The 27,856-nt window shown below is 40.0% G+C and overlaps 1 protein-coding gene across 2 annotated transcripts; it reads right to left on the reverse strand.

The window, feature by feature from the left end:
* Positions 1-10,561: 10,561 nt before the first annotated feature.
* LOC140483678 (uncharacterized) lies at positions 10,562-27,855 on the reverse strand. Of its 2 annotated transcripts, none has more exons than XM_072582050.1 (6): positions 27,756-27,855; positions 21,504-21,916; positions 19,481-19,866; positions 17,510-17,670; positions 17,005-17,137; positions 10,562-11,324 (listed from the first exon to the last, which is right to left on the reverse strand). In XM_072582050.1, exons 2-6 carry the CDS (start codon positions 21,727-21,729, stop codon positions 11,154-11,156), a joined length of 1,077 nt encoding a protein of 358 aa, XP_072438151.1. In that variant the 5' UTR covers positions 21,730-21,916; positions 27,756-27,855; the 3' UTR covers positions 10,562-11,153. The 2 variants fall into 2 exon arrangements, with proteins under 2 accessions (XP_072438151.1, XP_072438150.1); XM_072582049.1 differs by having other exon boundaries at positions 27,580-27,855.
* Position 27,856: the final 1 nt, after the last annotated feature.

Consider the following 27,856-nt stretch of genomic DNA (forward strand, 5'->3'; position numbering starts at 1 on the left):
CCCAATAGAATAAATACATTTTTAAAAATATGAACGTTTATAGAACAGAATTATTCAACTTATTATTATGTTTATTATTCAATTATTCAAGATTAGAGTTTGGTTCAATTTTTATAATTAAGTCTCTCATTACGTCAAAATTCAATCATGAGTCTTTCTGGCAATTGATCACAAATTAATTCTATGACCAGGTTGAGATGAATAGTGAACAGAATGGTGCAATCACACAGCCTTGCTTGATTCTAGTCAGGACATGACAGAGTTTAGTTCCCGATACAGAGCAAAGCACAGTTACTATTACACTGTAGTGTAAGGGTCACACCATAGTACTAAACTTTGTTGGACTGCCAAGCCTCTGGAGGATATTCTAAAGGGCTTAATGGCTGGCAGAGTCAAAGCCTTCCAGAGATCAATAACAGCCATATGGAGTAGCTGGCATTGCTCCAGACACATTTTTTGAATGCCAATGATTCCTTTGGATGTTTGGAAACCACACTGGGTCTAGAAAAGGATGACTTTGCTTACAGGTCGGAAACAGATCAGAAGGGATACATTTGAGAATTTTCCAGTGAGTGGACAGACAGATATGCCTCTATAGCTGCAACAAATCAATTCAATGAAGAATTAAATACTGTTGGCATTGTGCAATTTGGGAGATGTTTGTAAAAAGATCTGAAAGTTTGAGTAAGATTTTGTGACTTTTTAGCTTTGTAAACATCAGTATAAATATTGTTCAGACCTTGTTATTAATCTGTTAGATAGGTTTTTCCAAGTGCTGGAAGCACACTCAAAGTTGATCTCTCAACCTGTTAAGGGATTATTTTGATGGTTTTGCCTACCGTTGACTTGCAGTTGAGAAGCTTGAGTCGTGTTCCTTCCAATGATTTTGGAGAGCTGTATTGTCTTTGGCAAGAGTAATGTCTCAAAGGGGAGAAAGATTGTTTGTTTTTGGTCCATAAATAGTCTTGTTGATGTGGAAAAGCTGAATATGTTGGGCAACTCCACATAGCATTAGATTTTGTTCACCTTCTCTACTCACAAAATTGATATTTCTGTTGGTACTTATGATCTGAACTTTGCATTTGAGTTGTAAGATGAAAATGAAGTGTTCAGAACTTCAATCCTCTCCAAATTCTAATACTCACCCACGAGAAGTGAAAATGGTCATGATGCAAATACTAACTATGGATCAGATAAATATAATTCATCATCATGTACAGACCACTGAAGATTCAATACAGAATCTCCGCATATTTACAAACTTGTTGTTCAAATTTTATAAAATTTTACAAAGGTTGGGAGTTGTCTGGGTCAGAGTTCTGTTGCCTGTAATGATACCTTGTTTAAACAGATATTTTTGCCCCAATCTCACCTGATCAAGCAATAGCCAAACAGGTACTAAAAACAATAACTTTTTTTTTATAGAACCTTTAATGAAAAGGGCAAGGTGGTGATGTCACTGGACTAGTAATCTGGAGATTGAGAAGAACCATCTGGCAACATGGTTTTGAAATTCCACTTCGGTAGCTGGTGAAATTTAAATTCAATGAACAATACTGGAATATTAAGTTAGCCTCAGCAATGAAACTATCATCAAAGCTCATCTGGTTCACTAGTGCTCTTTTAAGGAGGAAGTCTGCCATTCTTATCTGTGCTATTTCCATGTGACTCCAGGCTGACAGTAGTGTGGCTGACTCTCAATTGCCCTCTGAAATGGTCTAGCATGACACTTTGTTCAAAGGCAGTTAGGGTTAGGTATCAAATGTCTTGCCAGTGACACCCATGTCTCATGAAATGATAAAGAAAAAAGATTTGCTCAATAGGAGCATATTAAGTCAATATGCAACACTGACTTCCATAAAGAGATATTAGAGTATAAGGCCAAAGCTTGGAAAAAAGGTAGCATTTAGGAAGCATCTGAAAGAAAGGTGAAGAGGGTTAGAGTGTGAATTCCATAGTTGAGGACATTGGTATCACCAAAAATGGAGAAGCAGTTAAGATCAAGGAAATCAAAATTAGATATGTGTTGATATCTTAGAAGGTTACAGAAGGTTGAGGTATACTTGAAAAAAGTGGCAAAGTAGGTCTGTGGGGAAAGGTGTGATTGGTGAACAGGACTTTATGTAAGTAAGGGCATGGGCAGCAGAGTTTCGTTTCACCCCGGGTTGCTGAGAGTAGAATGTGGGAGACCAGTGCATTACAATAGTCAAGTCTGCTGATAATAAAGACACAGATACATGTGTGTTATGAAGATGTGGGTGTACTGTATCTTTAAGAGAGTTAAAAGCAACAGAGCTACCTGACAGCACCAAGTGTTCTGAAAAAAGATATAATGTAGCTTTTTGGGCCAGCAATTTGGGTAGCTAGTTGTCTGGAGATAAAAACAGATTTGAATTAGGCCAATCAATTTAAATGATACCCCAAAAATACCAAACTCCAATCCTGTTTGAATTTAGTATATTAACAATCTTAAAAGCCAATGACAAAATTCAATGCTTTGGGGGTATAAGATCAATAGACAATAGACAATAGATACAGGAGTAGGCCATTCTGCCCTTCGAACCTACACCACCATTCAATATGATCATGGCTGATCATCCTTAATCAGTATCCTGTTCCTGCCTTATCTCCATAACCTTTGATTCCACTATCCTTGAGAGCTCTATCCAACTCTTTCTTAAATGAATCCAGAGACTGGGCCTCCACTGCCCTCTGGGGCAGAGCATTCCACACAGCCACCACTCTCTGGGTGAAGAAGTTTCTCCTCATCTCTGTCTTAAATGGTTTACCCCGTATTTTTAAGCTGTGTCCTCTGGTTCGGCACTCACCCATCAGCGGAAACATGTTTCCTGCCTCTAGAGTGTCCAATCCTTGAATAATCTTATATGTCTCAATAAGATCCCCTCTCAGTCTTCTAAACTCAAGGGTATACAAGCCCAGTCGCTCCAGTCTTTCAGCGTAAGGTGAACCTCGTGAACCTACGCTGCACTCCCTCAATAGCCAGAATGTCTTTCCTCAAATTTGGAGACCAGAACTGCACACAATACTCCAGGTGTGGTCTCACCAGGGCCCTGTACAGCTGCAGAAGAACCTCTTTGCTTCTATACTCAATCCCTCTTGTTATGAAAGCCAGCATGCTATTAGCCTTCTTCACTACCTGCTGTACCTGCATGCTTACCTTCATTGACTGGTGTACAAGAACACCCAGACCTCTTTGTACTGCCCCTTTACCTAAATTGATTCCATTTAGGTAGTAATCTGCCTTCCTGTTCTTGCCACCAAAGTGGATAACCATACATTTATCCACATTAAACTGCATCTGCCATGCATCTGACTACTCACCTAACCTGTCCAGGTCACTCTGTAATCTCCTAACATTGTCCTCACATTTCACCCTGCCACCCAGCTTAGTATCATCAGCAAATTTGCTAATGTTATTACTAATAGCATCTTCTAAATCATTAATATATATTGTAAAAAGCTACGATCCCAGCACTGATCCCTGCGGTACCCCACTGGTCACTGCCTGCCATTCCGTTTATCACTACTCTTTGATTCCTGTCAGCCAACCAACTTTTAATCCAAGTTTGTACTTCTCCCCCAATACTATGAGCCCTAATTTTCTCACTAACCTCCTATCTGAGACTTTATCAAAAGCTTTCTGAAAGTCCAGGTACACTACATCTCCTGTATCTCCCTCATCCATCTTCAGAGTTACATCCTCAAAAACTTCCACAAGATTAGTCAAGCATGATTTCCCCTTCATAAATCCATGCTGACTCTGACCTATCCTGTTACTACTATCCAGCTGTGTTGTAATTTCATCCTTTATTATAGACTCCAGCATCTTTCCCAGCACTGAGGTCAGACTAACTGGTCTATAATTTCCTGCTTTCTCTCTCCCATCTTTCTTAAAAAGTGGTACAACATTAGCCACCCTCCAATCCGCAGGAACTGATCCCGAATCTATCGACCTCTGGAAAATAATCACCAACGCATCCACGATTTCTCGAGCCACCTCCCTCAGTACCCTGGGATGTAGACCATCAGGCTCCAGGTACTTATCAACCTTCAGACCTAACAGTCTCTCCAACACCAATTCCTGGCAAATATAAATTCCCTTCAGTTCAGGTCCTTCAGCCACTGTTACCTCAGGGAGATTGCTTGTATCTTCCCCAGTGAACACAGATCTGAAGTACCAATTCAATTATTCTGCCATTTCTTTGTTCCCCATAATATATTCCCCTGTTTCTGTCTTCAAGGGCCCAATTTTAGTCTTAACCAATTTTTGCCTTTCACATACCTAAAAAAGCTTTTACTATCCTCCTTTATATTTTTGGCCAGTTTACCTTCGTACCTCATTTTTTCTCTGCGTATTTCCTTCTTAGTAATCCTCTGTTGTTCTTTAAAAGCTTCCCAGTCCTCCGTTTTCCCACTTATCTTTGCTATGTTATACTTTTTCTCTTTTAACTTTATATGTTTCTTAACTTATCTCCTCAGCCACGGCCACCCATGCCTCCTCCTAGGATCTTTCTTCCTTTTTGGAATTAACTGATCTTGCATCTTCTGCATTATACACAGAAATATCTGCCATTGTTCCTCCAGTGTCATCCCTGCTAAGGTATTGCACCATTGAATTTTGGCCAGCTCCTCCCTCATAGCTCCATAGCTCCTTTTATTCAACTGAAATATTGTCACTTCTGTTTGTACCCTCTCCCTCTCAAATTGCAGATTGAAGCTCATTGTATTATGGTCACTACTTCCCAATGGCTCCTTCACTTCAAGGTCCCTGATCAATTCTGGTTCGTTGCACAATACCAGATCCAGAATTGCCTTCTCCCTGGTAGGCTCCAGCACCAGCTGTTCTAAGAATCCACCTTGGAGGCACTCCACAAAGTCTCTTTCTTAAGGTCCAATACCAACCTGATTCTCCCAGTCTACCTGCATGTTGAAATCCCCCATAACAACTGTAGTAACATCTTTGAGACAGGCCAATTTCAGCTTCTGATTCAACTTACATCCGACATCCAGACTACTGTTTGGGGGCCTGTAGATAACTCCCAAGAGGGTCTTTTTACCCTTAGAATTTCTCAGCTCTATCCATACAGACTCTACATCCCCTGATTCTAGGTCCCCCCTCACAAGGGACTGAATATCCTCCCTTACCAACAAGGCCACCCCACCCCCTGTGCCCGTCAGTCTGTCCTTACGATAGCACGTGTAGCCTTGAATATTCATTTCACAGGCCCTGTCCACTTGAAGCTATGTCTCAGTTATCCCCACAATATCATATGTGCCAATTTCCAAAAGAGCCTTAAGCTCATCCATCTTATTTCTAATGCTTCGTGCATTCATGTGTAGTATTTTTAATTTGTTACTGCTCTCACCCTTCCCATCAACTCCTATTTCACTCAACCTTACAGCATGATCCCTTTTTGAGTTTTCTGCTTCATTGAAACAGTTGTCTTTCTTGATTTCCCTTGTTCCAAATTTCCCTTCAATTTCCTTCTTAAATATCCAGTTTGTCCCCTCCCCCCCGCTACTTAGTTTAAATGTAGCTGTGTTGCAGTAGCAAACCTGCCTGCCAGAATGCTGGTCCCCAACCAATTTATGCTTACCACAAAACATACCCCAGTGATCCAAGAGTTTAAATCCTTGCTTCCTGCACCAGTTCCCCAGCCACACATTCAAGTCCATTATCTCCCTGTTTCTGGCCTCACCAGCCCGAGGAACTGGAAGCAAACCGGACATAACCACCCTGGATGTCCTGCTTTTCAGCCTTCTTCCTAGTTCTCAGAAGTCCCACTGTAGTATGTTCCTCCTCTTCTTCCCAACATCATTTGTGCCACCACCTCTGGCTCTTCACCTTCGTCCTTGAGGATTTCCTGCACTCTGTCTGTGATGTCTTTAACCCTGGCACCAGGAAGGCAACACACCATCCTTAAGTCCCACCTGCTGCCATAAAAACCCTGGTCAGTTCCTCTCACTATGGAGTCCCCTATTACCACGGCTCTGTGCAATGTCCGACTCTTCCGCTCTGCCTCCACGCCAACTTTTGATTGACAGACCTGGCCGCCTCGCGAACTGGCAGTGTCATCTGTCTCTAATGTTTCCAAAAGATTCAACTTGTTCCTGACAGGTACTTCCCCCGGGGTGTCTTGCACCTGTCTCCTCTCTGCCTTCCTCATTGTCTGCTCTCTTCTGCTCTCTCCTGGTATAATAACCTCGCTGCAGGCTTGTCCAGAAAGATCTCGTTCTCTCAAGGTGCACAAAGGATAGTACATTAGAAGTAATGGTGCAGGAATAGGAAGAAAAGCCAATGTAGGTAGTTCTGATTAGATAGACAAAAATGGAACCTAGGTGAGTGCAGTCAAAGTTCCTTTAAGATACAACGCAAATGCTGCAACACAGGCTTCGCACATCAACCCCTCTTATGTACCGTGTGTGTGTGTGTGGCAGCACAGAAAAATTTAAAGGGCCCATGTACATACATGGAACAGCACTACACTACAAAAGAAAATTAGAGAGGCCGTTGGTGTAGTCCCACCCAGCTGGTCAACAGAAGGGATATGGTGGACGAGGGTTTAGTCAACCTTGTCAAAAGGCAGGGTGAGAATGATTTGGAGGGATATGATGACCAATATCAAGTTAATAGGCCTAAGTTTAATGCTTTGCTGATTCTGCTGAGTACCAGTGTTACACTTTCCACTTTCCAATCCATTGGATCTATTCCAGAACTTTAAGAATTTTTGTAGATCACAACCGTGTCCACCTCTTTAAGAACTCTGGGATGCAGGCCATTTGCTCCACAGAATTTGTTGACTCTTAGTCCCACTAATTTCTCCAGTACATTTACTCTAATAATATTAAATGGTCTATGAGAACAAGGTTACTCTCAGCATGGTTCTCCATTATTTTTGGTATGATTCTGCATCTTCTACTCTAAAGATATATATATATAAATTATTTGTTTCATTTCGCTGCCATTTTCTAATTCCACATTATAACTTCTGTCTCATATCAAGGTTACCCACATTTACTTATGCTACTTTCTTCCTTTCACATATTTATGAATATCTTACAATCTGGTTTTAGACTTTTTGCTAATTTACTCTCATAATTTTCTAACTATTTAACAACTTTTTAGTATCTGATTGGATCACGGCCCATCTCCTTCAGGGCTTCGGAAGATTCCACTCCGTAAAACACTGAAACCAAATTAAAACCTTTTGTATATGAAAAGATTTACAAGGATGCTGCCAGGGTTGGACGATTTGAGCTATAGTGAGGGGCTGAATATGCTGGGAGAGTTCTCCCTGCACCATCAGAGGCTAAGGGGTGACCATATAGAAGTTTATAAGATCATGAGGGGCATGGGTAGGGTAAATAGACAAGATCATTTTCCTTGGGTCGGGGAGTCCAGAACTAGAGGGCATAGGTTTAGAATAAGAGGGAAAAAAATTTAAAAGGGACCTAAGGGGCAACTTTTTCACACAGAGGGTGGTGCATGTATTGAGTGAGCTGCCAGAGGAAGTGGTGGAGGCTGGTACAATTACAGCATTTAAAAGGCATTTGGATAGTATATGAATATGAAGGATATAGAGAGATATGGGCCAACGCTGGCAAATGAAACCAAATGAGGTTAGGATATCTGGTCAGCATGGATGAGTTGGACTAAAGGGTCTGTTTCTGTGCTATACATCTGTATGACTCTAAGTCTGTAACATAGTCATGGTATTATAATGTGAGGAAAAGTTACACTCATAGGTTTGCATTTAAATTGTGAGGATCTTTTCCAATTATGAGGCAAACTCAGTTGTCTATCTTTTACCGTACAGAGATAAAAAATATAAAAATACTAAGTGATATTACATTAGATGGGGAAGGGAATTAAAAATCTGTCTAATTCTTCCTTAAATTCATTCAATGTTTTGGCATCCACCGCACTCTGGGGTAATGAACTCTACAGATTCATGGCCCTTTGAGAGAAGTAATTTCTCATCTGTTTTAAATTGGCTACCTCTTATCCTAAAACTATGATCTCTCGTTCTGTGATGTTCCACAAGAGGAAACTTCCTCGCTACATCTACTTTGTCAATCTCCTTTAGCATCTTATATTCCTCAATTAGATCTCTCATTCATCTAAGCTTTAGATACAATGCTGGATTATATGGTGATTATGATACCTTAAGACCATAAGACCATAAGACATAGGAGCGGAAGTAAGGCCATTCGGCCCATCGAGTCCACTCCGCCATTCAATCATGGCTGATGCGCATTTCAGCTCCACTTGCCAGCGTTCTCCCCGTAGCCCTTAATTTCTCTAGACAACAAGAACCTATCAATCTCGGCCTTGAAGACATTTAGCGTCCCGGCTTCCACTGCACTCCGTGGCAATGAATTCCACAGGCCCACCACTCTCTGGCTGAAGAAATGTCTCCGCATTTCCGTTCTGAAATGACCCCCTCTAATTCTAAGGCTGTGTCCACGGGTCCTAGTCTCCTCACCTAACAGAAACAATTTTCTAGCATCCACCTTTTCAAAGCCATGTATTATTTTGTACGTCTCTATTAGATCTCCCCTTAATCTTCTAAACTCCAACGAATACAATCCCAGTATCCTCAGCCGTTCCTCATATGCTAGACCTGTCATTCCAGGGATCAGTTTGAGTACGTGTAATGTTTGAATAAGTTTGGAAACTATGATCATGAATAAGTTTGAACACAATATTGTATCTCCACTGATAAACAAAACCATGATATTATGATAAATTCATTATTGGTTCTAAAAGGCAGACTGCAACTGCCAGTCAACATTACATAATGCCAAATAAATCATCCTGGATTCAAAATGTTAACTATTTTTCTCTCCACAGATGCTGCCTAACCTGCTGAGTTTCTCTAGCACTTCCTGTTTTTTCCTTCAAATTTCCAGTATCCGGCACTATTTTGCAATTATTTCAGTCAATATTACACTTGTAATGAAAATATTTACTCCTAGTGTGGCTAGGGACATTGATGGAGGATTGTTAAAGCAGCTTTCCTTCAGAAGTTTCAATAATGACTATTATAGAAATTGAAAAGGATAGACAATGTTCACATAGCACAGCTTTCTTGTGATATGTTATTGCAATGACGGGCATTATTAGGCTAGTTTGGGAATTAAATTTTCCCTATGCTCATGGATGACATGAGAGCAAGTACAAGTATGCAGCAGCAATAATTTTCTGGAATCAGAATCTGTTTATTTTTGGCGTTTGTCACTCAGCTTAGGTGTAAAAGTCAATAAGTATTTAAGTTCTGCAAGATTGCCCAACAAGGCAGAGTGCTGAGAGTATCCAGATGGAACTCATTCACTTTGAGCCTATTAGACCAATTAAACAACTCACAGATGTAGTCTGGTCCAGTCCATCTGCTAGGTGTATGTTCCGGAGTGCAAAGTATCCTTGCTGCAACATTTCAATAATTGCCATTTCATTCTCAGGTGCAGCATTGAAGTGCACTGTAAGTGGATCAGAGATTTGCCATGAGGGCTTTTAGAGGCTGACACATCTCAGATGCCAATGTCCATCGACTGAAGCAATATTTGTCAAGTGGTCATGGAACACTGAGAGTTTGGTGCCTGGTTTCCAACATGGAGATCCTTTGAAGCAAATAGCAAGCTGAAGTTATCAAGTAACTATTCTGACTTCTATATTGAGAATGTTCACAATCCAGTTTGCTTGTGGTGTGTGATAGGATAGGCAACTGTATAATACTGAGGTGAGATGTGTAGTTTGTTAACAAGCAATAATCCTCCTTAACAGCCAACTTACTGCTCCCTAGTGAGAATCTCACCTCATTGCCCAGAACTTAGTAAGAAGATGCTGCAAGTTTCTTCCAGTGTCAAAACTGGAAGTCACCGAACTTCTTGCGCTATTCTGCCACATTTCTCCCTGGAGCGTCTATTGTTTAGATCCTATGTTTTATTCTGGTAGGAAGTGGCATATCCCAATGTTAAATAGGTGCTTATATCTTATACTTTTGGGTTCGGGAACCATTGTCTATTTCTGGCCCTGGTTTTAAGACAAATTACTTTTGCCATCAGCCTATAAAGCAAATAAAAGGTAAAGTTCAGACAATATCCCTTAAGTAACTGTAGTGTTTTTATATCCTGTAACCTCCTATCAGTTTTAGTCTATTACAAGTAATAGACATAGCATTTCTGTCTCTAAAACACACCCAGTGAAAGTTCAACAATTAGTTTTAAAAGGGGACGAAGAGCTTTGAGGGCTCATTCGTAATGTGTACAAAACATTGGAAAGAGCCTGGACTATCTGTGTATCTCATAGACTGTGTTGCCCAGATCATAATAATTGAATTATTGTTGGTTAGTTGGTGGGTTTGAAAGTTGGTGAGGATTTTTGAACTAATATGAACTACCCATTAAAATTAATGGTGCTGCTGAAGTGTTAGTGAACCATCAGAAAGGGATTTCTTCATTTTCAAGAATGACACTATAAGCTATCCCAATTACTATCTGTATGTATATTTAGTTTATTCTCATACGTATAAAATTTATGGTTTCTTTTTAAAATGTAATAAGTATTTTAAAATTTCCACCATACTTTCGGTTTTGATTTGTCCATGTACAATTTACCCAATAGCTTGATTCAGGTTATAAGAGATTTGTGTTCTTTGCTTCGTTTGCATTGAGAATCGGGTCAAAAATCAAAGGACAGCAGGTTATCAGTGAATCAAGGCAGTTTTGAAATAAAAAAGTAGAACAATGGAATAACATCTGGTATCTGTCATTTTGAATGAGTACATCTTTTCTGTAGATTTAATGATCTATTTCTCTGTACATCCACTCTTTATAGTTATTGTAATTGTCTAGACTTCGTTTGATACAAATGAACAAGAGTTGTTGCAAACCATGTTCTGATGTCAGAATCAAGCTCATTATAATTTCCACAGTAACCATAAATAATAGATCATTTTTAAGAGTAATGCATCATTGTGAATGTTTCTTTACAACGCAACCAACCTATCTGTTTATATTTGGGACAAAAGTGAAGACAAAGTTACATACAACTTTATTATCCAGTTTCACTTTCAAACATGCCCTGAGTTTTTCAGGTATCTGAGCCTGATAATATATTAAGTAGGATATCTTCAATGTGAAAGTGCAGAGTATTTACTATAATTCTCTTCACACTGTTGAACACATTTGATGAAGTAACTCCGATCATGGATAGCTCTGAGAAGGTCTGTCTGAACGAGACAAATATCAAACAACTCTGAAGTTGGCACAGTCCTGGTTCCAGAACCATCCTTCATAAACACCTGTTTATTTATTAAAACAAAAGAAGAATAGTTGATTTGAAAATTGTGCTATAAACACAGCTTGGTACCCATAAATTTCAATACGTAACTATCAATAAGTGAAATACAGTAATTCATTAAAAACCAAAAGAACTGCAGACTCTGGAAATCAGAAACAAAAATGGAAATTGCTTGAAAAGCTCAGCACATCTAGCAACATCTGTGGAGAGAAATCAGAGTTAAGTTTTTGGGTCCAGTGACCCTTCTTCAGAACTGATGGCAGCTAGGAAAACAATGGTTTTCATGCAGCCGATAGGTGGAGGGGGTAAGGAGTAAATGAGAGATGGATATAGAGCCCAAAGAGAGAGAAGGACAGTTGGACAGGAAAAGGCGTGGATAACAGTCAGCCTAAGAGAATGGATATTTATTAAAGGGGACTATTGGGCTAACAATAGGTTGTGTGTAAAAGCAGACCACTTGATAACAAGGCCTGGTGTGAGGAGTTTGGGGTAAGGACATTGGAGTAGGTGCCTCAAACTCTAAAATTGTTGAATTTGATGTTGAGTCCTGAAGGCTATAGAATTCCTAATTAGAAAATGAGATGCTGTTCTTCCAGCAATGCTTTACTAGAGCACTGTGACAGCCACCCCATTCATTGGTAACAACTCCTACCAATCCCTTCAAATTTTCACGTGAGGCAAGCAATAGATCCAACATGTATTGTTTACCTTCAGGAATCAAGATTTCTTCAAAGGGTATAGATTAATTTCTATGCACTTTGGGTAAGTGAAAGAGATTTTAAGATTCACACAGGTTAGCAAAAACCAAAGTACTGCAGATGTTAGAAATCTGAAATAAAATCAGAACATGTGGGAAATATTTAGCAGGGAGCATCTGTCATGCGAGAAACAGACTTGAAGTAAACTTGAAGACAGTCATTACAGCAATAGATGCCAAAAGATGTATGATGGCACCACTCGATGACTTTGACATTCAAGTACCCAGGAAGTTAAAAATTCTATTGGACCACACAGAGCTTCCAAAAGCCTCCAAAATGTCCCCGATACTGTGAGAGAATCACAGACTTCAGATGATTCTGACTTGTTTACCCTATAGTGCATATTGGCAAATGAGGCATTGCCCTTCAGGCATGTGTTGACCTTTGCTGGAAGAGAGCCACCCCTGCTAAAGGCAGGGATGGCAGCATAACAGAAAGGTGGACAGTTAAAATTACAGGTCAGTGGAAGCTTGGGGGCATGCTTTGGTGTAAACAGAAATATTCTACAAGGTGGTTACTCAATCTTTGTTTTTTCTCTCCAATATGGAGCAGACTACACATCATGCCTTGTCAGCTTTACTGGAAGTTATGTCTTTGTTAACCATTGTGAGATCAATCAGCCATCAATGTTCAAGATCAGAAATTATTTTTTCCTGTTCACCTTAATAGTGGCTGGGTTAAGGGAGATTGAAAAACACAGTGGTTTGTGTGCTTGCAAGGATTTTATGTTCCTGGTTTTCTCTATCAGAAGAGTGAGCAGGAGGATACTGGTGTTAGAACATAAGTGGCTTTCCGATAATATTTATCACTATCCTGAAAATTTTGATACTGCTAAAGTGGAACTTTGTTCAAAAACTGTCTAAATAGACAAATCCTGGAAGTTGTAAGTGGTACAATGAAGTCAATTAGAGCATAACTTCAGCTGATAGTAAATTTCAATGCTGCACAATAATGATATGCACTACATCACGTTTTCACTCTCAGAGCTACACTTCCTAAAAGAGAGCTTCTTCCCATATGAATCTATCGTAGCATCCTGAAACTCAAAACACATTTTTAAATACAATTCAACAGATGATTATGTAATGTTAGAATTATTTGACACATTGCAGCTCCTCTCAGTATGGCACTTAAAGTAGATAAGGATTCAGAAGTGAAGAGTAGTGTAGGATTGTAACGTGGTCAGTCACGTGGACCTCTTAAAATATGAGTTCCCCGACTGTGGCTCTTAATCGAATCCAATCAGAGAGCCCTGGCTGACAGACACAAACATCCTATTTTCTCTGACAGCTGGTTCTGAGGGAGCTGAATCGGTGCCAATGACTCTCCAGCTGTAAATAAAGGGTGACTTGGTGACGGGATACTGGTCTCTGTGGAATTATTTCAAGTGTCAGATGACACAAGGTTGGCTTAATGCTATCATTTGCTTTGATTTTCAGAGGCTTTTCATGAAGGTTCTAATGTGAAGCATTTAAAGTAAAGATTTGTTGACAATTATTTACTTGGATTAACAAGCACCTTATAAAATTGAAAGCACCAGTGATAATTAATGGAAGAAACGTAGAAACACAGAAAATAGGTACAAGAATAGGCCATTTGGCCCTTTGAGCTTGCATTGCCATTCAATACAATCATGACTGATTATCCAACTCTCGCTTTCTCTCCATACCCTTTGAAAACTCTAAGGTGAACAGAAAGCCAATGCCAGAAACTTGTGGTGTTCTATAGGATCTTGTTCAAAGAATGTACAAATTCAGTGAAGTTGGCTGCTGAGGCCATCTTGAAAATGATGGTTATAATGTCAAATAAACAGCAAAATAAGCTTCACTGGATAGATAAAGGTCCCAGGATAGACTGTTACATTTAAATTTTGACATTCAATATTATAACCAAGTGGATCAAATTACAAAGTTATCTTGAGTTGAAAAGTTTAACGAGTTACTGTTTAATTTCTAGAGTCTGCTATAAGGAACCAGAAGGACATTCAAATTAAAACTATCAACTCAGATGTAAGCATTCTAAATGACAAATTACTCTATCTAATGCAGCATTTCATCTGTATCTTTGGCTCTATAAATACATAAATGGAAATACATTCAATCAATAGTCTAGCCAGTGAATAAATTCTAGTAACCAATTTACTATGACTGGATGTTTGCATATGCTAACTTAGCATAGTGGAGACTGGAAGGTAGCAATTGAAGTATGCTGATGTTACAGAAAGAATCCTCATAGAATTCCTCTCTATTCAACACAAGTGTTCATTTTTATTGACCATTCACCAACATATGCCAGTATGAAGTTATCAATGATCCAAAACAAGCATGAGAAGTTGAATGCTTATTTTAACCATTTGAGCACAAGTGCAAATTTGAACAGAACAGAAATCAAGCTTATAAATTAAGTGCTAAAATAACTTTTTTAGTACATTTCTGGTCTAATGTATTCTACTTGGAAAAGGACGTGAATAACAATGAGGATGAATCAAGGATGATCATGAGGGATATGGATAGAGTTAACGGTAAGTGTATTTTCCCAGGATGGGGGACTTGAGGACTGGATGACACATTTTTAAGGTGAGAGGAGAGAGATTCAAAAAGGCATGGAAACAATTTTTTTTAAACAGAGAGCGATTCACGTATGGCATGAACTTCCTAAGGAAGTAGTGAATATAGGCACCATTACAATGTTTAAAAAAGACACTTGGATAAGTACATGAATAGGAAAGGTTTAGAGAGTTATGGGCCAGGAGCAGGCAGGTGGGACTAGCTTAGTTTGGGATTATGTTCAGCATGGACTGGTTGGACTAAAGGGTATGTTTCTGTTCTGTATGGCTCTATGACTCCATGATCCAGGATGCTAAGTGGTGAACAGGACTCATTGTAGAAAAAGTAATTATAAACAGGGATAAAATAGTTAAAATATTGAGAACTATAAGTAATGGATGCAAAGTTATTATTAAGTTTGGATGATGAAGAGTACAGTATTAGAGAAAACAGGTTAAAAATAAACCAGTCTCAAAACTAGACTCAAAATTAGAATATTTGCCTTTCATTCAACACAATAGTGAATGAATCAGAGATTTCAGGTAAAAACTAATGTTTCATAAAAGATAAATATCTGAAGGTTATTGCTTTAAGCAAATCAAATGGTCAAATTGAACTAAATGTTAAAATGCACAGAAACTATAACAGTCCTTAATATTCAAACAAAGCCATTAAGAATTTAGAAAAGCAAAATTATTTGTCTAATACTGCATTGTGTTTTGCCAAGTTTTGCCAAGGAACTGGGAAAAAACAGCCAAGTTCGATTTTTGGTCAGAAGTTCACCTCTGATGGGGACCGGATTAAAACTACCATTTTCATGGGAATTTGGCGAAGCCGGGAAGATTTGGTGAACGCTTAATAGACATGGAAATGGTTTCCTTATTCAATTAGAGCCAGCTTGAAAAGGAACCGTGAATATATCAAGTGTGAAATTAATTTTCATTTAAAAATTCCAAAGCAGCTATTATGAAGGCTGCTGGATATCCTGAAGAAGAGAATTGCAGTTTGTGTAGAAACCTTTCACTGCTGCAATAGCATGTGAAATTATGGAGAGAACAGGAGGCCTTGCACCCAGGGCAGGGCTGCTCCTCTGTTTATTGATGGGGACCTAGATCACATGTTGGAGGCTAGAGGAGGATCATCCTACTACCAGAGGTGGCAAGAGGAGGGTACCTTTGCTGACCACACAGGTCTAGCTCCAAACAGCTGTAGCCAACAGCGACAAAGGTGAGACAATGGGAACTCTGTTAGACCTCATAAATTCTGGCAAAGGGAATGCCCCCAACACACTGAGGACATCTCAGGACTTGCGCCAACCAGCAAAAACATCACCAGATCAGCCTCAGAATGCATTCTGCTCGTAAATTAGGAATGAGCAACTAAGGCACTTATTGGCTCCTCAGAATTGCTTACAGCCAGAGAACTCCTGAAAGCTTTCACCACTGAGACATATAACTGTAAATGGACAGGAGAGACGGCACCCTAAAGGTGAGAGGGATGGCAGTCGCCCTTCTCTATCAAATAGCCATGGAGAAAACAATAATAGAGATCACAAAAATGTGAGTGAGGAGGAAGTCAGGCCTGGTAAAACAGAAGCTCCTGGTTGACCTGGTGATTACAGAAGGAAACTTGTTGATTGAGGAAGTAGATGTGCAATGTATTTGCTAGCATGTCATGGACTGAGTAGCATTTAGAAATTTTAGCATTGCAGTGGTTTCTAATCTCGTAAATGAGGTTTTGTCATCTCTTCAGGTGCAGATTTCCAACCCATGACATATCTTTTCCCTCTAGATCCATAGGGCAACAGAAGCATGAGCATGAAGCAGTAGCTTAGTCACAGTTTATAGGTGCACCATCCACCATCACAGGTACTCTAACATGTGGAGCCTTGCATGTGTGTAGATTGTGTAGCAGATGACAATGATCACATCAATAGTATGCAGCTTGAGGCAGTGAGAGCTGTGGTCAACTCCCAAGTGGGGACGACATACACAGTTCTATTCAGCTGAACACAAGTTCAAGATTCGGGGGTCACAGAAAAGATGGTCCTACCTTGAATAGCAGTAAGAAATATGTTCCCACATCTCAGTGTTCACTGAGATAGTGTGGGTTCTGCACCGACCTGTTTTTCCAAAGAACTAATTATATGTTATTTATAAACCACAAAGACCGAGCAGCATATTTCCAAGCATAATGAAACCACTGCTATGCTGAAATTTCTAAATGCTACTCAGTGCATGACATGCAAGCAAATACATTGCACAGAGAAGACATGCAAGTTATATGGTCACAAATTTGGCTCCAGAAATGAATTTTGGCAGTTAACTACAAAATCCAATCAATGACATATCCTAAATCATACCCTAGCAATTTGTACCTGTGGATGAACAATGCTCTCAGCATCATTCAGACGGATATTATCATCTATAAATATATGCTGTATTCCAGTTTCAGAAGGATCGATCCAAAATGGTTTACCACCTTCATTTGAGAAGCTATTCCTAGACCACCTGAAAGAACAAGGAACACAAGACACCTTTTCAAAATTAGTAAAGCAATTTTCTAATACTTGGAGTTTTGCTCCAATATAATGACAAAACAATGACAAATTTGAAGCCTAGTCACAGCTAAAAAGTTCAGTATGAGATTAGTTGAAGCGATCACTACTATTTCCTGATAACAGCAAACTATTATCATGCTGATTTATCCAGGCTTTAGGATTTTTTTCATGAATAATGAACTGTAGAAATCAATCTAATTTTTCAAACCAGCAAGTTAAAACTTGATTAAAGTATAGTGGTCCAAACAATTCTTTTGGTTTTGTGAAGTAATGCTATTGTAATCCTTAAATTTGCAATGGACAATTAACTTCTAAGACTCACCAGTCAAAATGATCCTGAAAACCTACAATTCCTTCCAATGAAGAGAAATAATGATATACAGCTCTATCATCTGACTGTGTAGAAATCCGCTCAGATCCCAAGGTCAACACAACATTCTTTTTATTACAACGGATTTTACCCGGAGATATTCTCAATGGAAGCTAAAGGGAAGAAAATAAGGGTAATATCTGTTAGTTAATGTTTTATAAAAGCCTTTCATCTTAAACTGGAAGAATCATGTGCTCTCAGCTGTTAGAAAAATCTAACTATCTCTGAACATTAAATTGTTCACAAAACAAAAAAGAAAGAGACTAAAACAAAATACACATTAGACCAATTAGTCTAGGTGAAGGGAACAAGAAAGCTAATGCTTTAAGTGAAGATTTCTATTTGGGAAAAGGATTCAGATCACAAACATGAATTTACCTGTTAGATCCAAAAATGACAATAACTAAATCCACTGTTGCAAATTTCCAGGCTGTTTTGTTTTTGTTTCAAATTAACAGTAATCTGCAGTATTTACCTTTCACTTGGAACAATCAAGTTATTTATATCTATTATACAGTGTTTAAACACCCCCACACATAAAAAGACAACTTTTAATCTTTCAACAGAATTATTAAATATCTTTTTCTCTCTATTTCGTTGTGATACACTTCAAATTCCATTATGTGAAAAGCACACGTAGACGACCGATATCTAGCTTTTCCCAAAGTTCCTCCTGAGGTAAGTACAAAGTGGTGCATAACAATAGTCTGAACTAACTTGACTGACTGTCTTCCTTTATCCCCGGTAGTAAAGTATCAAGTTCAAGGTGAAAATATTAACATATGCACAAGGAACAAAAGTAGGCCACTCAGCCCTTTGAGCCTGCTCTGCCACTCAATTTTGATTTTAAGTTCCTGCATATCACTATTAATCTTTCACTCCCTTGGTAATCAAGTATTTATTCTACTTCTACCTTAAAATTATTTGCTGTCCACTGCCTTTTGAGGAAGGGAACTCCAAAGACTCATCATCCTGACAGAAAAATGCTTGCTCATCTGTTTTAAATGGACTCCCTTAGTGTTAACCCATAACACCTAGTTCTAGATTCTCCCAGAAGAGGAAACATCCTTTCAACAATCACCCGATCAAGTCACCTCAGCATCTGAAATGTTTCAATTAAGTCACCAACTCCTTTGTTTACAGGCCGAGACTGTCTCACCTTCCCTCATGCCAAGATTCAGTACTGTAGAGGCAGAGTTTAATGTCCCCTCTACTCTCAAGGTGAGTTTCAAGGGCGAGGAGTAGAGGCGGTGGGAATTTGGACCCTCTCGCCACCACACTTTAGGCAGGCTTGTGGGTCACCTATTAGCCTGGACAGCAATTCAAGCGCTTATAATGTAATTAATGCCTACATAAGTGTCTCCTCCTCCTACCTCTGGTGAACTCACCATGTGGAGAGACTGGCAAGCAAACCTGATTGGGCTGTATCTGCTCTCGAGATCCAAGTCAAAAATAGGGGCCTGTTCACAGTTAGACCCATGTCTTTCCCCTGCCCTTTCTTCACCCAGCCCCACCTTTTCCTTAATGATAAAGTCTAAGTGTGTTACTGGCAATACCAATTATACTAGAGAGCTTCCAGCATCTGACTGGCACCTCTCAAGAATGAGATTCCCATCCTGTCGGGGAGGTGTGGAGATAAATGTCCCAGTGGACGCAAGAATCATGGCAGCAGGGTTTCTGCTACTCATGAGCAGCTTCATTTCCTGAGAGTTCCCATTGATTGCGACAATAGGGGGGTACCAACTGCATTGGTTGTCAGACCCTTTCCAACCCCTTATTAAATTCCATCCAATAAAGAGAAATTCAAGTTGTCTGGTTTGGAAAAATATCAGAATGACTAATCACTATAGCTTACCAGACCAATATTAAAATTTTTAAAAATTCTGTCTTTATGCATTCATTTGAAAATTAAGCTTTGCTTACATGTTTCGTTTGAAGGTGTTGATACTGAGGATGCTGACCAGACAGGGTGATCTGAATGGTCTTTAAAGTTCTATTCAAGTCCGACCCAAAGGTTCGAAGTACGATGGCAAATTCTCTGCCTTGTGATGACAAACAATCAATTAACTCAAAGAAAGATGGCAGGATCCGATGGTACTCTTTGCCATCTTCATCAGTCATAGACAGAAGCTCATTGTGGGGACCCATCCATTCTACTTTCTGCAGGTGGTCAGTAAAAATCTTTTTAAAGAGGGAACCATCACCAGTCTCTGTGAAATCCAATGGCCTCCCAAACTGTGAATAATAGCTCACAGCACCATCACAAGGTGGGTTCAAGGAAGGTACTTTACTCAGCCATTCCCATTTTCCTGAAAAATAATTCACACTGTAATCAGCTTAACTTATCATATTGCTAGTGGTTTTGATGAAGACATTATGATGGTAACAACATCTAGTAGGTAAATACAGGGAAACTTACCTCTACTGGAGAAATAACCAAATAAAAGATTTATCACTTCAAAATTAGCATTAGGTAGGTTAGGATGAAATAAAGAGGCTCAACCTTAAAAAGAAATCACGGAAAAGTTGAAACTCACTACTTAAAATGTTCTTGAGGCTAAGTCAATTGAAAATGTCAAAACTGAAACTAAAATGTTTTTGTTATGCAAAGACCCTGTGGTAGATGGAACCAAAGGCAAAAGAGAAACTAGAAACAGAATAGGGCCCCTTAAAAACCAAGAAGGCTGTGTGCGTAGAGACTCACAAAAGATGTGTGAGATACTAAACAAGTATTTTGCATCACTAGAGAACTTGGGGAAATGGTGATACCTTGAAAAGTGTCCATATTAGAGAAGAGGAGGTGCTGCACATCTTAAAACACATAAAGATGGATAAATCCCCAGGACCTGATCAAGAGTATTCCAGACTTTGTGGGATTATTATTTATATTATTTTTAATTTATTTATTCTTTATTTAGTCATAGGGATGTACAGAATGGAAACAGATCCTTTGGTCCAATTCAAGCACTCCAACCAGATATCCTAAATAAATTTAGTCCCATTTGCCACCATTTGGCCCATATCACTCTAAACCCTTCCTGTTCACATACCCATACAGATGGCTTTTGAATGTTGCAATTGTACCAGCCTCCACCATTTCCTCTGGTAGATCATTCCATACACGCATCACTGTGTGTGTGAAAAAGTTGCCCCTTAGGTCCCTTTTAAATCTTTCCCCTCTCACCTAAAACCGATGCCCTGTAATTTTGGATTCCCCCACTCCAGGAATAGGACCTTGTTTATTTGCCCTATCCCTGCCAATCATGATTTTATAAACTTCTGTAAGATCGCCCCTTAAACTTTCCAACCTGGCAACATCCTCATAAATCTTTTCTGAACCCTTTCAAGTTTCACAATATCCTTCCTATAGCAGGGAGACCAGAATTGCATGCAATATTCCAAAAGTGGCCTAACCAATGTCCTGGACAGCTGCAACATGACCTCCCAACCCCTCTACTCAATGCACTGACCAATAAAGGTAAGCATACCAAATGCCTCCTTCACTACCCTGTGTACCTGCGACTCCATTTTCAAGGAACCATGAACCTGCACTCCAAGGTATCTTTATTCAGCAACACTCCTCAGGATCTTACCATTAAGTGTATAAGTCCTGCTCTGATTTACCTTTCCAAAATGCAGCACCTCACATTTATCTAAATTAAACTCCATTGCCATTCCTCAGCCCATTGGCCCACCTGATCAAGGTGCTGTTGTACGCTAAGGTAACCTTCTCCGCTGTCCACTACACCTCCAATTTTGGTGTCATCTACAAACTTACTAACCACACCTCCTGTGTTCACATCTAAATTATTAAGTATTATTTAATTATATTATTTATTTTTCTTCCAGCCAATTTTATTGGATTGTTAACATCAATATTGAACTATAACCACTTCCACACCCAAAAAAAATAGAAATATTTGAATACAAAAATTTGAATTCCTACCTTCCTGGTTGATCCGACCCCAAGTAACAGTGGTTAGAAAGGAACTGAGAGCTCTCCTGGGCCCTTGTCTGGTAATTGTGTCAAACAACAGGACGGTGTTATTTAAATCCAAGTGCACAATCAGTTTTGACCTACTACAATTTAAAGTCCTAGGAATTTCAGTGATCATTTGGCTTGAAACAGATTCCACTCTTTCAGTATCGTGATCTGGATGAAGCAAAGCCATTTATAATTTCTGTACTAGATGATGTAGAAATCAATTATCTTGTCGGACGTGCATTGTTACTTGCAGTCATTGCGGCCATTCAAATTCCCTGTGCTTTCGGTCACATAGGATTCATTTGTCAAGTTTCTGCTTTCAGCATTATCCCAGAGACGTGGATTATGGAGTGGGCTGGTTGGGCCTCAAAGACCTTCAGGAAAGAAGATGAAAATTCTGTAATTATTAATATGACTCCGGTTGGATTCTGTATGTTTTAAATCTGTAAGTAAATATAGACTAAAACAAATGGCAAACGATGAGAATTATAAAACAAAAGGTAAACATAAACTACTGTCAATACAAGTGCAATTACAAATGGTGCACAGAGGAAACACTAATTACAGTAGATAGACTAGGATGAGAAAGATAATTGAAAATGGCCCATTACTTCCTAGATGAACTATAAAAATTTTCCCCAGAATGAAAGTAAGTTCTTTTTTCATTGCTCCCCTCTGTGCATTTATATAACGTGCCTGAGTATTGCACACAATTAGTATACTCTCTTCTATTGTGCTCTGCAACTCCATGATTGGCTGATGTATTCAAATTTACCAATGACTTTCCAGGAACCATAAAATATATGTGAAATTTGAGAATTGCTCAAACACTGAAAGTAATTCTAGTTTTGCTACTTCAATAATCAGACAAATCTTCAGAAACCAAATGCATGAAGACATTTTTACTTTTACTGATTTTATTTTTTCTTTACATGGCACAAACCAAAAGACTTCAAAGCACTTTAAATTGAATAACGTTTGGACTGAAGTACTGCACTTGCAAGGCAATCTAAATTATATGCTGAAGTGCCGTTGCTGTACTTGAACATAAGTATTTCCTAAGCTACAGGCAAAAAGCTACAACAGATGGATGAGTCATGGATTTTGCCCTTGAATGTGATTGTGTTTTACAGATTTTTGTTTTATTTTGGTCAGTTAGTTGCTAAGAAACAGCTTGGTGACTGAAGTCTAAACTGCTCAAGCACAGTTTAGAAAAAGCCAAGGCTCCTGAAAGATGCAGGAGTTTAAGAAAAAAAAACACACAGCTTAACAGTGCAAAGCATTATAAAAGTTCTAAAAATTGTATGCCGGCATAAATATATATTCTTTCCATGCAACACTTTTCACAACTAGCACATCACCGTCCACAGATACCAGTGTTCCCAACCCCCTACATCCCTCTTCAACATCCAGTCCATCCATCCATTATCTGGTTTTGTGGAGGGGTAGTGTGGCACACCTGCAGTCATCCTACTGCCACTGTAACACACACACTCACTCACTTAATCCTCAGCTTTCAATTATTGATGCAAATTACATAACGTCACCACTGACTCTCCTTCTTCTTTGGGTACTAACTTGGTGGGGAATCAAACTGTTCACAAACTGATTGACTGTGAAAGGCTTGCTAACCCCTAAATTCTCTCTATTAGCCCACTTCCACATCTGCAAAGTTAGCCATCTCAATCTCCAACTCAACTAACCTGTAACTAAAACCCAGGTTTATTTTGGCCCAGATACGGTTACATCAATTCTCTGCTGCTTAATCTCCATCCCTCAGCCAAAACAAAAACCAAAAGAGCTGTAGATGTTGGAGATCATAAACAAATCAGATCGGCCTTCTTGAGAGTGAACCCGAGGAAAGCAACCAGCCCAAATGGAGGCCGCAGCCGTGCACTCTGTCCTGTGAAGACCAGCTGGTGGGAGTATTCGCTGACATCTTTAATCTCTCCTTGCTGCAGTCTGAAGTCCCCACCCGCTTCAAGAGGACCACTATCATCCCAGTACCAAAGGAAACACATGAAATGTGCCTCAACGACTACCGCTCAATGGCTCTGACCTCCATAATCATGAAGTGTTTTGAGAGGTTAGTCATGACTCACATCTACTCTAGCCTCCCAGCATGCCTCAGTCCTTTGCAACTTGTCTCTGGCAGATTAAGTCCACATCAGATGCCATTTCTGTAGCTCTTCGCTCATCCCTGAAATGTATCAATAAGAAGGATAACTACGCCAGGCTCCTACTTTTCGACTACAGCTCTACCTTCAGCACTATAATCTGCCTTCTTGCGGATTGTTTCAGAGAAAATCTCTGGGACACCCACACCCACCAACCTCACCGCCTTGTGGCTGAACACTTCAACTCCCCCTTCCACTCCACCAAGGACATGCAGGTCCTGGGCCTCCTCCACCGCCAAACCGTTACCATCTGACATCTGGAGGAGGAACACCTCATATTCTGCCTTGGGACCTTACAACCACTCAGGATAAATGTGGATTTTAACAGCTTCCTCATTTCACCTCCCCCACATTATCCCAGTCCCAAGCCTCCAACTTGGCACCACAATCTGGACCTCTCCATCACTACCCCCACTGACCTATCACCTTCTTCCTCACCTTCACATACCTATCGCTTTCTCAGCTACCTCCCCACAGTGCCACCCCCCTCCCATTTATCTCTCAGCCCCGACCCACAAGCCTTATTCCTGATGAAGGGCTTATGCCTAAAACATCGATTCTCCTGTTCCTCGGATGCTGCCTGACTGGCTGTGCTTTTCCAGCACCACATGCTTGAGTCTGATCTACAGCATTTGCAGTCCTCACTTTCTCCTAGTTGATTTCAACAGTAATCACAACCAAACTGATCTCAAAACTTTGAGATCTAGGTCTCGGCTCCGTCGTCTGTAACTGGATCATCAGCTTCCAGACTCTCAGACCACAATCAGTGAAGACAGACAACAGCACCCCCTCCATGACAATCCTCAAAACTAACGCCCCAAAAGTATGCATACTCAGCCCACTGCTGTACTCCCTGTACACTCTCAACTGTATGGCCGAATTTTATACAAATACCATCTACAAATCACTAACAACACCACCGTTGTAGGCTGGATATCAAACAATGATGAATCAGAATATAGGAAGATGATAGAATACTTGGTATCATGGTGCAAAGATAACAAACGCTCCCTTAATTCAGCAAAATTTTAAAAATTATTCATTGACATCAGAAATAAAGAAGAAGGACACACTCGTATTTACATCAATGAAGCTGAAGTGAAGATGGTGGAGAGCATCAAGTCTCTAGGAGTGACAATAACTGACAACCTTTCCTGGAATTCCCAGGTTGATGCCACAGTCAAGAAGGCATAACAATGCCTCTGCTTCCTCAGGATGCTAGGAAATTGTATATCACCGTAAGGACCCTCATTGACTTCTACAGATGCATCATAGAATGTATTCTATCTGGGTACAACACGGCTTCTTCCTTGCTGTTATTAGACTGCTGAATGGACCTCACTAGTTTCAATTATAATGTTGATCTTGCTTTTGTGCACCTCCTATGCAGCCATAATATTGTACTGCCTTGTTCTATCTGAACACTCTATGATCTGTATGTCATTGTATATTATGATCTGGCTGTACTGCATGCAGAACAAAACCTTTCATTATACTTAGGTACATGTGACAGTAATAAATCAAATTAATTCAAGATCAAATCAAAAACAAATCAACAAAATCAGAAATAGTTAGAAAAACTCAACAGGTCTAGCAGTATAGTGTCAGAGAGATGTACTGCATGGAAACAGACCCGTCAGTCCAACTCATCCACACCGACCAGATATCCAAAGTAAATCTAGTCCCATTTAGCCCAATCCCTCTAAAGGTTTTCTTTCCATATACCAATCCAGATGCCTTGCAGTTGTACCCGCTTCCACCACTTCTTCTGGCAGGTCATTCTATACATGCACCACCCTCTGTGTGAAAAAATTGCCCCTTAGGTCCCTTTTAAATCTTTCCCCTCTCACCTTAAGTTTATGCCCTCTAGTTTTGGACTGCCTCACCTTGAGGAAAAAATCCTGTCTATTTACCCTACCCATGCCCCTCATGATTTTATAAACCGCTATAAAAGGTCACCCCTCAGCCTCCGATGCTCCAGGGAAAACAGCCCCAGCCTATTCAACCTCTCCCTATAGCTCAAACCCTCCAAATCTTGCAACATCCATGTAAGTCTTTTCTGAACCCTTTCAAGTTTCACAACATCCTTCCGATAGCAGGGCGACCAGAATTGCACACAGTGTTCCAAAAGTAGCCTTATACATGTCCTGTACATCAGTAAAATGCCCTCCCAATTCCTATACTCAATGCACTGACCAATAAAGGCAAGGATACCAAATGCCTCCTTCACTATCATAAGAACATAATAAGAACATAAGAACTAGGAGCAGGAGTACGCTGTCTGGCCCTTCGAGCCTGCTCTGCCACTCAATAAGATCATGGCTAATCTTTTTGTGGACTCAGCTCCATTTACCCACGTTTTCACCATATCCCTTAATTCCTTTGTTTTTCAATAAAGTATCTACCTTAGCTTTAAAAGCGATTACTGAAGTAGCGTCAACTACTTCCCTGGACAAGGAATTCCACTGATTAACAACCCTCTGGGTGAAGAAGTTCCTTCTCAGTTCAGTTCTAAAACTGCTTCCTCTAATCTTGAGGCTATGCCTTCTGGTCCTAGTCTCACCTACCAGTGGAAACATCCTCTCTATTTCTATTTTATCAATTCCCTTCATAATTTTACATGTTTCTATAAGATCCCCCCCATTCTTCTGAATTCCAATGAATATAGTCCCCATCGACTCAGCCTTTCCTCATAAGCCAACCCCCTCAACTCTGGAATCAACCTAGTAAACCTCCTCTGCACCCCCTCCAGTGCCAGTACATCCTTTCTTAAGAAAGGAGATCAAATCTGCACACAGTAATCCAGGTGTAGCCACACCAGAACCTGGTACAGCTCTAACATTACCCCTCTGTTTTAAAACTCAACCCCTTCAGCAGTAAAGGACAAAATTCAATTGCCTTCCTAATTACTTGTTGTACCTGCAGACTAACCTGGATTCATGCACAAGGACACAGAGATCCCTCTGCAAATTAGCATGCTGCAACTTTTTATCATTCAAGTAATACTCTATTTTGCTGTTACTCCTACCACAATGTATGACTTCACATTTACTACATAGTATTCCATCTGCCAGACCTTTGCCCACTCATTCAAATGCATCTATGTTCTGTCTACCTGCAACTCCACTTTCAAAGAATAATGAATCTGCACTCCAAGTTCTCTTTATTCAGCAGCACTCTCCAGGACCTTATCATTAAGTGTATAAGTCCTGTCTTTCCAAATTAAAGCACCTCACATTTGTCTAAATTAAACTCCATCTGCCATTCCTCAGCCCAGTGGCCCATCTGATCAAGATCCTGTTGTACTCTGAGGTAACCTTCTTCACTGTCCACTACACCTCCAATTTTGGTGTCATCAACAAACTGCTTAATGTTCAATGACAAAAAGCAGTGGATCCACCATCAATCTTTGTGGCACATTTCTAGTCACAGGACTCCAGGCTGAAAAGCAAACCTTCTCCATCTCTGGAGGGAAAGCAAAGTCAACATTTCAGAATAAAGTGTCTCTGGACCCGTAACATGGGCTTTGCTTTCTTGACACAGGTGCTGCCAGAGCTGCCGAGCTATTCCAATTTTCAGCCTCCTTCCATACATAGACTTGAAACTTCCAAGCAGCTCCATTTTCAGCCCCCGATCGGTTCTTTAACGGCTAATTTCACCTTCCCCCAAAACCTCTCCACTTCTCTATCCTTCAAGACTCAATGTTTAAACGCTCCGGCCAACCTTTCACTTCCCCTTCCCTATATCGATTTTGGTTTCAGGTCTGGTTTGCCTTGCCACTTCAAGCTGCTGTAAAGCGTCCTGGGTCTTTTCTGTTTCCCCCCCGGGTTATTTTGCAGGATTTCGGTCCTGTTACTGACCTTGAGTCAGGAGCAGTCACTAGAGTTTGGCCCTCTGGTACAGGAATAATCTCTGATGATGGAGAGACACAGCTCCTCACTCACACACACACAGCTCCAGGACCCGGCCGGCAGATTCTCCTCAGGATCAAAGACCTGCTGCTAATCAAAACACATAAATATTTTAAGTATTTCACCTCCGGGCATTCCGAAGTGTCCCTAATACGTTAACTACTCCACCCACACACACATACACATCCTCCTCTTAACGTTATATCCACTTAACCGACCGGCTTTT

The sequence above is a fragment of the Chiloscyllium punctatum genome, chromosome 12 (genome assembly GCF_047496795.1).
Source record: "Chiloscyllium punctatum isolate Juve2018m chromosome 12, sChiPun1.3, whole genome shotgun sequence".
Taxonomy (NCBI): domain Eukaryota; kingdom Metazoa; phylum Chordata; class Chondrichthyes; order Orectolobiformes; family Hemiscylliidae; genus Chiloscyllium; species Chiloscyllium punctatum.